This window comes from Apaloderma vittatum, unplaced genomic scaffold (genome assembly GCF_000703405.1).
Source record: "Apaloderma vittatum isolate BGI_N311 unplaced genomic scaffold, ASM70340v1 scaffold16569, whole genome shotgun sequence".
Lineage (NCBI taxonomy): Eukaryota > Metazoa > Chordata > Aves > Trogoniformes > Trogonidae > Apaloderma > Apaloderma vittatum.
This window is the reverse complement of record NW_009736024.1, coordinates 681-14417: the sequence shown is the minus strand read 5'-3', so window position 1 is coordinate 14417 and position 13737 is coordinate 681. Positions and strand designations below refer to the sequence as shown.

General features: G+C 38.7%; 1 protein-coding gene across 1 annotated transcript in view; it reads right to left on the bottom strand.

Annotated features, from left to right (window-relative positions):
• The window catches only part of EVC2 (Ellis van Creveld syndrome 2), a 49425-nt gene extending 37638 nt beyond the window's left edge, over positions 1 to 11787 (bottom strand). The window contains exons 1-3 of the mRNA XM_009876829.1: positions 11657 to 11787; positions 10087 to 10238; positions 545 to 869 (exon numbers count right to left, since the gene is read on the bottom strand). Coding sequence (XP_009875131.1) covers positions 545 to 869; positions 10087 to 10235 — 474 coding nt within the window. The 5' untranslated portion in view covers positions 10236 to 10238; positions 11657 to 11787. The remainder of the gene's footprint in view (positions 1 to 544; positions 870 to 10086; positions 10239 to 11656) is intronic.
• Between the last annotated feature and the right edge of the window lie 1950 nt (positions 11788 to 13737).

The following is a 13737-nucleotide window of genomic DNA, read 5'->3' as shown; positions in this document are numbered from 1 at the left end:
CCCTGCAGTAAGCAGGGACATCTTCAGCTAGATGAGGGTGCTCAGAGCCTCATCCAACCTGACCTTGGTCGTTTCCAAGGATGGGACACCTACCATCCCTCTGAGCATCCTATTCCAGGGTTTCACCAATCTCATTGTAAATAATGTTTTCCTTATATCTAGTCTATGTCTACCCTCTACTACTTTAAAAGCATCACCCCTTGTCCTACCACAACAGGCCCTACTAAAAAGCTTGTTCCCATCTTTTTTATAGGCCCCTTCAAACACTGAAAGGCCACAGTAAGGTCTCTGCTGAGCCTTCTCTTTTCCTGGCTGAACAACCCCAGCTCTCTCAGCCTGTCCTCACAGGAGAGATGTTCCAGCCCTCTGATCATTTCTGTGTCCCTCCTCTGGACCTACTCCAACAAGTTCATGTCTCCCCCGTGCTGAGGAATGCAGAAATCATGCTCCTCTTAGAGGACAACTCTGCCTTTCTACTCTAAAAGGGAAACCACCTATATAAAACCATGTCACACAAAATGCCTTGATTTTATACCAGATTTACCTTTTCTATAATTTTCTTCATTAACTCTTCAGCCTCTTCATTCGCATTTCTTGCTTTTTGGTGTTGAGCCTCCATTTTCTTCCTCGCTTCCAGATTACATTCAGCTGTTAGAGCTACCACCTTCCTTTCATACTCCTCTTGAATCTCCTTCTCCACTGCAAGAAACTGCTTTTTGAAAACTGAACTCATTCTCTTCTCCACATGAGGAAAAAGGCTGTGACTTAAGACCATGTTCTTCATCATCAGAGCAATAACTTCTTTACATATCTGCATTCGATATGCCTCCAGATCAGCATCTGCCCGTGTCAGGGTGGCAACCTCCAAGCTGCAGAAAGGCAATCAGGAACATTCAAAATCATAGATTACAGGAAATTTCTATCAGAAAACACAGATATCTAGATTCATTTGGTACTGGACAACCAAATGAAAGTCAGAGAAGTGCAGGTATATCACAGCGTATGAGTTTACTAATCATGACAGTAGCCCTACAGCTAAAAGCAAGGTGCGCCAACTTTTACTACAGCATTTCTATTTTAGACAGAAAAAGGAAACGCTTTTCTTTAGAACTCAAAACATTCCCTCACTTTAAAACCGAACAAAAACAACCCACCAAAAACCCACAGAAACCAAACTCTGTTGGGAAGCAGATGAAGTGAGTATCTGAACAGACCATAAATTTCACTGACTTTGTAAAAGAGTACTAAATTCAGTGACCCATCTACACTAATAGAGCCACAGCTTTGTGTTCTGCACTGGTGTGTTCCCTTCTCTGCAGGGAAGGGAGAGAGAGTTTTGATTATGTGCCGATATAAAGAAATTAAAATAGCTGATCTGTCTCTCTTGTGAAAATAAACAGAGTTCTAGAAGAGATTAAAACCAGGAGGAAATACAAGATTTTATTTTTTTTTTACAAAATGCAATAAATGTCATGTTGCATATGAATACTTTCTCATTTATCTTTAGAGTTAATTAAATTGGACTGATCATTACTCTCACTTGATATAGCACAAAACTACTGTAAATTCTACAGCTTTCAGTATTGGTGAATTAGGTGAGATTTATCCCTGCATGTCCATTTAGATGAACACACAGCACTGTATGCTTCTCCTTAGGGATTAAGTATGCAAGAATTTCTTTGTGACCTAAAAAATACTCTTAAGAGCTTAAATACATTCTTTTTCCAGTTAAGCTAAACTATTGGTTTGATTTTTTTCCATAGTCAAATCTTCGGGTAAATTTCAAATCCATAGCAAAGATCTTGGCAAGATTTGCAAGCCATTAGAATGACACTACATCCAGAATGGTACACATCAAAGCATGCAAATCTATAAACACTTCACCTTCTTGTCAAACAAACAAAGCAAATGAAGTTTACCTAAAAGTAAATCAGTGATATATTATTATCACTGCCCCTCTGTTAAACACAAGAGATGTATTTTCCCCATTTAGAAATCAATGAGATGGAATTCAGCTGCTTTGTTATGATGACTCAAACACTCTAGGCATTTAAGAGATATTACCTTAATCTCTGATAATCCACCACAAAGAGGCAGAGAGATTTTTGTGTTGCAGTCTCTCAAAGCCCCAGAAATGCACTGGCAATACCCACACTCATTTTGGTGATCTGCCTCAAGGCTGACGGGTTGCACCTGCAAAACCTCCTCCATCTCTCCCTCTTCCTCCCACACAGGAGCAGGAATCATTGCTGTATGGGGCCCAAACCCTGTGTCTGAAACACTGTGTCCAAAACATTCTTCACAGTAATGTGAAGATCCTGTAAGAGCTAATATTTCTACAGCCACAACTGAGTCTCCCAAGATGCCGACCTGCTCCCTCTGCTTGGGGAAGAGTCCTCCTTGCTCCAGGACAACAGGACAGACACCGAGGATAGCAGGATCAAGGGAACACAATGCTGAAGCAACATAGTAAGCACCTCAAATGGGCAGCACAAATGTGTATTTTCTATCTCAGTCTCTGACATCACCAGCTGGCACTAGCCTGTTTACTTATAACAACTAAGTGTTTCTGTTCCAGGCAAATACATTTAAATAAAAGGAAGGATGAAGAAAATGGGAGCTTTATCCTATAGCATTTCCCTAATGACTGTCAGGCAGTTGTAGGAGGTTTCCCTTTGCAGATTCACCAGCCCATAGAATCCAAGCCACTGGATGTTATTTTTCTGTTTTAATTCCTGCTTCAAGTGTAGTAGCTCTGATTTAACTGAAACACATTTGTCTTCTGTGAGAAACACCTCATCTTGGTTTTCAAGTATCCCCTAACAGAGAACTAAACAACACTTTAATTGTTTCACGTGATAATTCTCTTAAGACATAAAAATGGTCACCTTATCCTCAACTCTGTTTGTCTGCTGGAATACAAGCTCCTTAGTCATAATTTTTCTGTTCTTCATGTGTACACTGACAGACGGTGGTCACAGCACCTACTAACCATTTCTTACTGAGGTGTGAAAGACTGAATTCCTTGTGTCTGTTCCTGGAAGGCAACACTTCACAGCTCCACCACACTGATACATAGCTTGTAACACAACATTCATTTCCTACCACAAATGCAGGACCTTTTCAGAGCACACTTCGAAAAAATATCAAGCCATTCCTCACCCAGCTCCTTACTTGTTAGTTTTCCAGTCGTCTTCAGCAGTGATCCCAAGAATGAACACCAAAACCAAACACCATCACGTTTCTTCCTATTTGCTATCTTTCCCTCAGCCTTCCCACAGTATTTCTACCTATTTACTGCAAGTCATTACAGACTAGGCCTGATCTTATTTTGAGTGAGATTCCCATGCTCCCCCTTACCCACAAAGCAAACTATGGTACCGCAATAACTCCACTCCTCAAGACCACGATGCTAAATGCAGGAGGAGCAATAGGTGTAGTTCACCTGACACTCATTTGTCAGATAGTGAGTGATGAGGCTGTTGAGACCTCAGGTGTGTTTTATCTGCAACTCTCACTCTCCAGTAGATCTCTGAAGAAGACAATGAAGCAGAAGCAGCGCATCAACTGTTTCACCAATCCAAGGGTAATAGTGTAGAGAAAAAGTAACTACAAGCCACAGCTCTCCCAGGTCACGTCCTGGAAGACAGCAGCCAAACCACTACCTCTTTCAACTGACTGCTGAAGAAAGGCTGGGTCTGTAAAAATTGGAAATCTACCTTCCACGTGATGTGCTCTGCTTTTAGTTTGCCTCCTCCACGCAGCTGCCAGTGGGAATGAGACAAGCTCATCACATGCACCAGAAACCTTGCTTCAAGCTCAGAATGAGAGGTTGAGGGCAGGCTTAACAAGCGGAATCAATGTAGTCCTGGAGTCTTAGACACCAACAGTCAGTACAAACTGGGAATGCTGTACATATAATAAACCAACTGCTTTCAGACATAAGTCCGTCAGAAGAACAATGCTTACAAACATCCAGATTAAACGTGAAATGTTTTGTGACACCTAGGGGGAAAAAAACCAACCCTATCCTGACGCTTTTTGCCTCCTTAAACCGATTTATAAATTGCTTTAAATGTTCTGCACTCTGCTTGCTATAGCAATTCATGGTTAAAAGGTCTCACATCTTTTCCTGAGCATATTCAACACAATAGAAACACAAAAGCCAGTGAAGGACAGGTAGCAGATGGCAACCTATTGATGAAAAAGATCAAAGCTCCTGTTGGGCAAAGCATGCAGAGAAAGAATAAGGATGGTACAGAAGGCAGGTAGTACAAAAGTGGAGGAAAAGGTGAACAGATACATAGAAAATGAAACTGCAAACAGCATGTGTAAAGATTTTTCACTCACTTGAAGAGGAAGAGGAATTAAAGAACTGTCAGAGAAGATCTGGGAGGGGAGAATCCCAGCCGCCAAACACAGAGAAGCAGAGAGAGTGCCTGAGTATCTGATGTCTTCCACAGACCTAATAAAAGAATACAGGAAAGCAGCTGGTGTAAGGAAAGAAATAACTACATTTAATTTAGAAAGAAACCACACCAGGAAAAAGGAATCCTCTCGTTAACTACAAAATAACTGTGTCTTTAAGTCTTATGATTGGAATTAGAGGCCAGCAGAGGCAATTTTCGAACAGAATATAATAGCAACCCAGTGTAACAGTCCTAAAACGAACTAACGGCTGACACATTTTTAAAATTAATTCAGAGTTCATAAAGATAAGGAACAACTGTGACACAACTTTCAGAAGTCTAAAGGGGAGAGAAACATCGAGCAAACTCCCCTTCGGTGACACTTTGTCACCAAAAGAGAAAAACCCACCATTTTTTTCAGGGACTTATCTCCCATCTGCTAATGGTCGCCAGTTAGTAGCACACATCTTACAACAGCCGGGAGGGGAGCTCTGCGGTTGCCGTTTCTGCAAAAGCCCTCCTTCGGGATACACCGTGCTGCTGAAAGCAGAGAGCTTACAGAGAATACAGGACAGCTCCTCAGTATATAAAACTGCGAAGAAAAGCGCATGATGGCTACCTAAGGACGCTTTCTCATGGCTGAGTCACGCGTTAAGTTTAGCTTTCCAGAAAAAGCCAAGATGCTGACAAAACCACAAACAAGATTCTCATGATATATAGCGAAAAAATTAGAAACACCCACAAAATTGAAAGCGGTGATAAATTGCGCTTAGCAAAATGATTAAAGAAAATCTGCCAAAAGTCTAAGCACTATATTTGGCAGCAGTTTCACTATCAAATTCCTTTATCTTTCCACAGCAATATAAAGAGAGTAAAGGCATTTCAATTCTTAAATTAACCTTTTTAAAAAACATTTGAAAAATCCTGCATTTAGAGACCAAGAACCTCTGCTTTGATTGCAGCAAGTATGAAAACTGATAAACTAGTGATCTCCAGCAAACTAATTTAAAAAATACAGCTAGCTACAATACAGCTGTTCCAACAGAGCTCAGTCACTGAAGAACCACTATGCAAAAAGAGCATAAAAGACTCAACTCCTCCTTTCAAGTGAAGCTATCACATATTTTACCATTGAAAGCACCAACTGCAGCCTCGATACTAACAAAAGCATAAATAAATACTCTGGCTTTTTGAATTAATGCCTGAGGAGCTTCCAACTTTGCTGTGATCTACTCAGATTTTTCTGATCTACTCAGACAGAGTGAGCATTCAGATGGCAGAAAGTGTAGGGAGATAGCAATCTTCTTTCAAAATTATAGGGAATAAAGCTTTACTAACAGCACTACTCTCAGAAGCAGACTGTTTTCTGGATGAGAGAAATTGTTCTGGGTGGACAGCAGAAATGACCCACACAATTCTGAACATGATTTCTTCATTTCTTCTGTGACATTGTTTAGATGAAAAAAAAGGTATCTATTCATTAATTTCAACTTACTTGTTTTCTTCGGTTCCCATCTTACAGACTCCTATCACCTATTAAGTATTTGAGTTTCTCTGATGGAAAAAATGTATAGTCTACACACTTGTCAAGTTTAACAGCATTCATAACAAAACAGCATTCATAACAGAACCACAAATACAGTGTTTGGGGTTCATTCCACATGTATTCACTGTATCCTTACTGTTATATCCATGTGCTTATTATTTATTATTTATTGTTGTATTGTTGTATTACTGCACACATTGCATAAAAACAGAGCAATGAATATGACCTCCCTTCAAAAACCCTAAAATTTTGGCTACACTTTTTAAAGTTATGAAATACAGAAATGTCGCACCTAATTTTTTTTTTTTTTGTACTGACAACTATTTCTCACCATTATCTATGTAGAAATATTCAGGTCTAGCTGCTATGACAATGTGATCTTTTATTCTTACTTACCATTTGAATTCAAGGTTAAAAAAACCAACAAACCACACATTTGCTCCCGAGCAAATTAAATTGAGATGTACAGCAAGAAATTTACATTTAGAAAGAAAAAGTGAACTTCTAATATGGTAGTAAATTGTTTTTGACTTTTCTGTCAAGGCTCTCTGGAGACAGTTTGATCCTGTTCTCTAGCACATTGGCCCCGATGCCCTCTACCATCAGAAAAAAATCAGCTGCAGTGCATACATATTACTTAGTGATTTCCCAAAATAATTGGCAGTATGTATCGTGTATCAGCAAGCAGGTTTAAGTTCAGCTAGATCCTTGCCAAACTCAAGGTAGTATAGCTTTAAAAAATGAAGATGAAAAACAAAAGTTTTATCAGTGGAAAGCCATTTAAAGAAATTAAGTTTCCTTTAACATATCTGTATCTTCTGAGACTACGAGCACGGTCAGGCTTCATCACACTGGACACAAACTCAACCTGCTCAGGTCTCTTCAAATTCTGTTCTAGACATACAGTAGAAGAGAACCACAACATTTTTCGAACATGATCTTCTAGTGCACGCATCAAATATTCAAATCATATAGTTTCTTCTCATTAGCATTCATTGTCAACGGACCAATATTCAGGAACACACACAGTAAGGAACCTACTGAGAATAAAAGCCAAGCTATTTGCTGCATAATGTACATCAAGGATACGAGTTATTAAGACAAAACTCACAAAATCAGTAACTAAGAAGCTTCCTTATGAAATATTAAAAGTATGCTTTGTTCTCTACCCAATTCTCCTGACATTGCAAACTGTCTACACTCCAAAGATGTCCCTGTCCATAAATATTGAACACACACTCCTAATGTATTTGCTAAACAATTTGGCACTGTCACTTCATAAAAGACATTAACTATTAACATAGCTTTACATCACAAAGATGACAAAAAAATCCTGTCTCTCTTACGCAGAAAAGCAATTTTCCCATTTGTGTCTGGACAAAAGAACAAAGCTCCAGAATGATTCCAATCATGTTTACTATCACATTGCAATTTAAAAAGAATATATCAATTACATTGGAAAGCTCATATGTGTGCCAGAAAATGACACATAGTTGCACCGATATGCTCAGAATTATCAAATGAGCATATAAGAAAGACCTTGTTGGTTGGTTGAAAGTAACCGAAGTATCAAGAGCTCTCTAACAAAAGCCCCCATACTTCTGCCTCCCCAAATAATAAAAACCAGGCCTATGATGCTAAATTCATACTAACATACATATGACATAAGAAAAACTGAGCTCCAAATACAAGCCCAATTATCCTCCGTATGCTGCCACTCCTATAAGACAATACAAACATCATTGCTCATTTTTTTATGGACAACCCAACTATTACACTGGGTGACACTACACGTAATAAATCAAGACACGATACTGTTGAAAAACTGATTGTGACCACAATTAGTAAAATTACATTTCTTTCAAGCACAGAATCCACTCAAATTATCCATTAATAAATTTTTCTTTTTCCCATTACGTTTTCCAAATTGCTATCCTCAAAGCAGACAATTCAGTAAAAAGGATTACTTTGTTTTGATTTTAGCCTAGATCACTGTCATAGCAGCTCGTAAGGCAACAGTCCAGTATTTTATCTTTGTCTTTGGAACCAGCTAAAATCCTGCATAATGTACAGCAGATCAGAAATTAAAGGACTGCTTTGTCCCGCTTGCAGAATGAGCATGGAATCAACATTAAGAGACAAGGAAGTATCCTAAACTAAATATCTTATAAAAGTGTTAACAATGAGAGATAAACCAAGTGGCGTATTATAGCTACTGGAAAATGCAGAAACAATATTGCATGTATCTAACATAGGCACTAAAGTAACGCTGTAGCCTTTTTTACCAACCGGCGTGCAAGATCAGGATTTGTTTCATTCACGTCCAGACCCCTAGAGCTGAGCCAGTCAGCCCAGGCTCCAAGCTTTAGGGTCAGTGGGCACAGCAGCCACATGACTCATTTTTTGGAAGTCTGCTTCAGGATGAGAATAATCATACCCAACAAGTGCCCTTTTTCACCCCTGAGTAAAAAAGGGAACTGAGGGCAACCTGGTGTAGGAGCTCACATTGCAGAGCTTTTCGCTCAGTCAGATAAACTGCACCACCAGTAAGTGAGGGGCAGGAATGTAGTAACTGGATACACATATTCAATGAGTGCCAATAAAAAGTGGGAAAGAATAGAAAAAAAATATGGTCAATGCATCTGTGTGAACAAATTAGAAGGTCCAGTTTAAAACTACAAGAAATGAGAAGAACTGGGATAATCTAACTAGGTATTAGGAAGCACCCATTGCTAACAGGTAGAGCCTAATTTGAGCCCATCTCGGTAACATCTATGACCCTTTCAATTATTTTTTGTAGCAGGAACCACTGTAATTCCAGATGCTTTCGTGGTCCATCTACCATCCTCATCCTGCAAGATAGAAAAAATAACTCAGAAGGTGAAGAAGGTTAGTGACTGTTTGCTGCTAACGGGCAAACTGCAACGTTCCACCTCCTTTGAGGCAGAGAAAATGGAAACTGTGGGGAAAGAAGTGGAAGCAAGAGAGACATTTGTGCTAACTGCATAAGAATATTAAAAAATTTTAGCCCCATACATACATACTCAAACTAAGAAATTAATCCTGCTTTATGGATGTAAATAATCCAGTTATAAGAATAATCCTGTACAATGGTTTGCAAGAATATTTACCTTTCTAAACCATAACATATTTGAAAATAGTCCAGCACTACTTTTTTCAAAATAGTCAGATATTCACTACCCCTGAAATAAATTAACACTGAAGTGAGTTAAAAAGATTTGTAATCCTATTCTTCTTAACATCCAGATAATTATTGTCAGGGTAAGACTTCTCAAAGTCTGTGCTGCTCTATAGTTATAAAAGCAAGGACCAACGTGCAATTTACAGAGATAAGTATCTCAAATAGCAAGGAAATGCAGGAAATAATAATGCTGTTAGTTACCCCTTAAGAATGAAAATTACTTCCATGGTGCCAAAACATTTCCTTTTCAGCTTCTACAGCATAATGCTTCCAGTAACCTGACTTGCCAGAAGGTAATGGTAAGACTGAACAAACAAAATCCACTCTGGCCTTCAAATCACACCTTTTTATCAAATTCAGCTGAAGAACAGATGATCTTTAATGGTGGCATGCTTTTGCCAAATAGCCTCGACTGGCCTTTTAACCACATCAGGAGAGTTTCCCTGCTCTGCCCCTTGGTTCCTCTGACTGCAGCTATGTGGCATCTTTCTGACACTACGAACTGTCACTCCTCAGTCTTTGATCCAGGTGTTTTCAAAATACGCCGCTGAACAGCAATGCTGGCACCCAGCAGGGGCTCTCTTTTCTAGGATAAAAGCCACACTTTTGAAAGCAGAATGTGTTCAGCAATAGTAGAATACACTTTTTCAACATCTTCTTGTACACAGAAAGGTTTACCCTTACTTAGTGAACCAGAGAGGCAAAACTACATGTTCATTTGGATTAGTAACTTCTATAGGTGAAGCAAAATGAAATACAACAATTTCAGCTCCCACTGACAGCTATTTAATACAGCTGTTAGACCCTAAGGTAGTGCAATCACATGCATAAACAGACACCATGAAAAAAATAAAGAGATTGAAAATATATTCAAAGGTTCAGCTGATGATAAACATAATAAATGTGACGTAATAGTGGTGAATTCTTACTCTTCTAAAGCCTGAAGCATGTTCCCAGATTCTTCGAAGGAGAGAATATCGATGATTTGGTCATTCACAATTATATCTTCACTGAAGAGATCCCCTGAATTAAACTGAGAATGCTCCAGTTTGTGATTTTGGCTGAGTTCATGCTGCATCTCCTAAAAAAACCAAACCCACAAAACAAACCAAAAACTACTAAGCTTCAGATTATATAAAAAATTTACACTAAGCGTCTGATCTAATTTTATTGCAGGTAACTCTGGGTAAGAAGGTTCCTACTTATCATCAAACTCTACAGCTGGAAAGAGTATAAAGAGATTGTGCAATTCAGGTATGTATCTGAAATAAAATACACTGCTTTTGTTTCAGGCTGAACTTTTTGCATATAACTGATCTAAAATACAAAAGAAAACAAATGGAAATAAATGGAGAAGAAAGAAGACTCTACATTGACTTCCTAGGCTTGTGAATGCCTTCTAGCAGGTTCTAGAAGTTCTAGTTTCTTCTCTCTTCCACTATAAACTTTCCAGGACTTTTTTTTTCTTTTTAAAATTACCATGGCATATAAATAATATATGGCAAAATTACAGTATTAGGAGGTGAACGACATGAAAAACCAATCCTATTAATGAAGCAAGTGACTCAGTTCACAGTTCAGTGAGACTCTCAAGTCTCCCCCACTATAAATATCTGAAGCTAGGACTAAACCGGCCCTTTTTTATGATTTCACTATCACAGCTTTTTCTGTAAAAAGAAACAAGGCACGCCCTTTTCATTTAAAGGGATTATTTTTTTCAGATCTAAAATTTAAAAATTGTTAATGGAATAATTCTCAATCACATAAAATAAGGCTGGAAACTATTTGAGAGCTCCTCTGCTCAGTCTAGAGGGATGTGAGATCCACCACAGTCTGAGCAGAGTAGAGGTTCAAACTTCTGAGCACACCTCTCTTAGAGGACTGCTCCAATCACTGTAATAGTCTGACAGGTCTCTAGACTCCTCCCATGGAAATTGCTCCACTTTACATAAATATGTAAATAATTAATAGAAGCAAAGGCTGGAACTTGGGCCAACTTGATGAATATTTATCAGACTCCATATTTTCCTAACCAAGAGATTAAGACACATACAAGGAACTAATTCAAATCCCTATTCCTGGTAACCAGAAATACAACTTCGACTCAAGTCTATTGTGTTTAAGGTGAGTGCTATTCCCTAGGCAACTGTTTATAGCCCACACACATCCTGCCTCTCATTCTGAGGGATGAGAAAGAGTGGAGGAAGGAAGGAATATGAAAAACTAATAAACAAAGGGTAATCATCCAGTTTGAAGCTAGATATTGAAGCCAGCTCTTTTAATCAGATTATCATTCTTATGCTCCCCTTTAAATTTGGTTGCGCTCAAGATTAAAGATTTTAGAGATTATATTACCTGCAAATTCAATCCATCACTTGGTGGCTTTTTATTTATGCTCAAAAACTGTTTGGATAATCCATACTAGTTAGCAAGTTACATCATCAGATATGCTCAGTGAAAAAGTTTAAATACAGTACCGTTACAGAGAGTATGACTCACCTGGCTTTTACTACAGAAACTCCATTTTAATATTTGGGTTCGGTAAACAATGAAAAAACCAGCACAAGTCAATACAAGCGAAACAAAAAAAGCAGTGAAGAACCCTGAAGCATGGATAGCATAGCTGTACGAAATCTGAAATTAAAAGACCATATTATTAAAACTACATTTTAAATATATATAAAGATCAGACTCAAAGATTATAACCACAAGCAACATAGTAAATTATTTTTAAATGGCATCACACAACTTCAGGGTTTATCAGTATTAAGTTATAATTACTACATTTTTATTAATACTTGCAAACAAGTAACCATTTTCCATAGGTTTTCAAGTCAGAATGGTTTCTTATGTTTACCTAGTCCAAATTCCTGTGTAACTCCAAGCAACAAAACTACCACAGACCGAATTTTAGGTGCTGTGACTTTGAGTGTCCTGTACCTAACAATCTGTTTTCCAGTGCTGCTAAACTCTCCTAAGTCTCACTGAAATTGATGGCATTTCATGACGCTGCTCAACGGCTCTGAAAAATGAGTCTAATGTTGGCTACCTTTAATTAAAGGCCATTTGTCGATTCAATAAAACTGAGTAATCACCAAGGGGAAAAAGCACCAGTATAAGTTAAAAATGAAAATGTAGCCGGCTGTTGACAAAATCCCCCAGCATGTGTGCACTCTTGCAGTTTCTGCATGAGCCAGTCAAAGAACAGCAGAAGCACCAGGACTGAGAGCCAGCTAAAAACTTTGCAGGATTTACACTTCAGCTCTTAATTTAATCTTTAAATTGAATTGCATTAAAAATTAATTTTTACTTCATGCTTCATGTAGCAAAAGTTAATTCAGAGTTTGTTTAATTCTGTGAGATCTTTGGATGAAGAACATAGCAGAGCTATTAGTATAATGTTTTACTAGAAACTAATCACTCTGCTGGGGCTAGAAAGTGTAAATAATTAACATGCTGCTTGGAAGCTGGGCTTGGTCATCTCTTGGAGCAGAAACCTGAGAACACTGCATGGAGTCAATGGCAATTCTACACTGCAAGCAATAATCAAATATGGTCCACAATCACAGAAGGATTTATTCCAGTTTAACAGCAGAATTTTACCCATTTACTGCATAGTTTTTCTCTCTCAGATATGTTTTTGCACATTGAAAATCTGTTATATCTCTAACACAAAGGAACTGCTTCACATTGTATTTGAGGCTCAGCTCCTCAAAGCTGCTGGAGGTGCTCAGCGCTCACTGGCTTCACCATGATTTTCAGTTGAACGAGGCACCGATGTCAGCATCAAGGAGCTCATCATGATGTTACTACAGGCAATTGTCTGGCACTTGCTCAGTTCCAAGAAGAAGATTCAAGGTTTACTTCACATTGTTGTACACGTAGAATCAACAATTGCTCTGACTGACAGAGGTACGTTTGATCAATTACGATCTCAGTAAGCCAGCCGTGTGCTGAATTCCTTCTAGTATCTTTAAATATCTTTAAGTTTTAAATGGAAGTAAGAAAGAAAAGGAGGAGCAACACATTGTTTCCATTATGCTCCCCTGTTCCACGGCCAACCGCTAAGGACACCGAGCACATCTACATCAGTGTCAGTTCCAGCTCTTTCTTCCTCTGCCCTCCAGCTCCTTGCCATGAGCTGAATTAAAGCTGCACCACTTTGCATCAAAATATCTTCATCTTGAAAGATGCCTGTGTGAATATTAAATAACTATTTTCCCTAATGCAGCGTTTAATCCCATCACAGATGAAAAGCGTTCAGCCCATACCCCTCGAACAGATACAAAGCCAACGAACACCTGTGTGTGATCTGGGAAGTCCTCTTAAGTCAACCTGCTGTTCCCAGCTTCTCCAGTTGCACTAGGTGGCCGAGATGGAATCACAGAAAGCTTCTCCTTGAACTCTGCCACACCAAGGTTCTGCCTGAGGTCCCTCTGCTTTCAAGGAACAGGAGATGCTGTAGATAATACTCAGGGGAAAAAATGCCACTTTGGAACCACTTCATCACTTTGTGTGTGTTCATGCACATTTGTCTAACTTCCAAGCACTTTTTGAAATATAGGGCTCTCTCTAGGCTT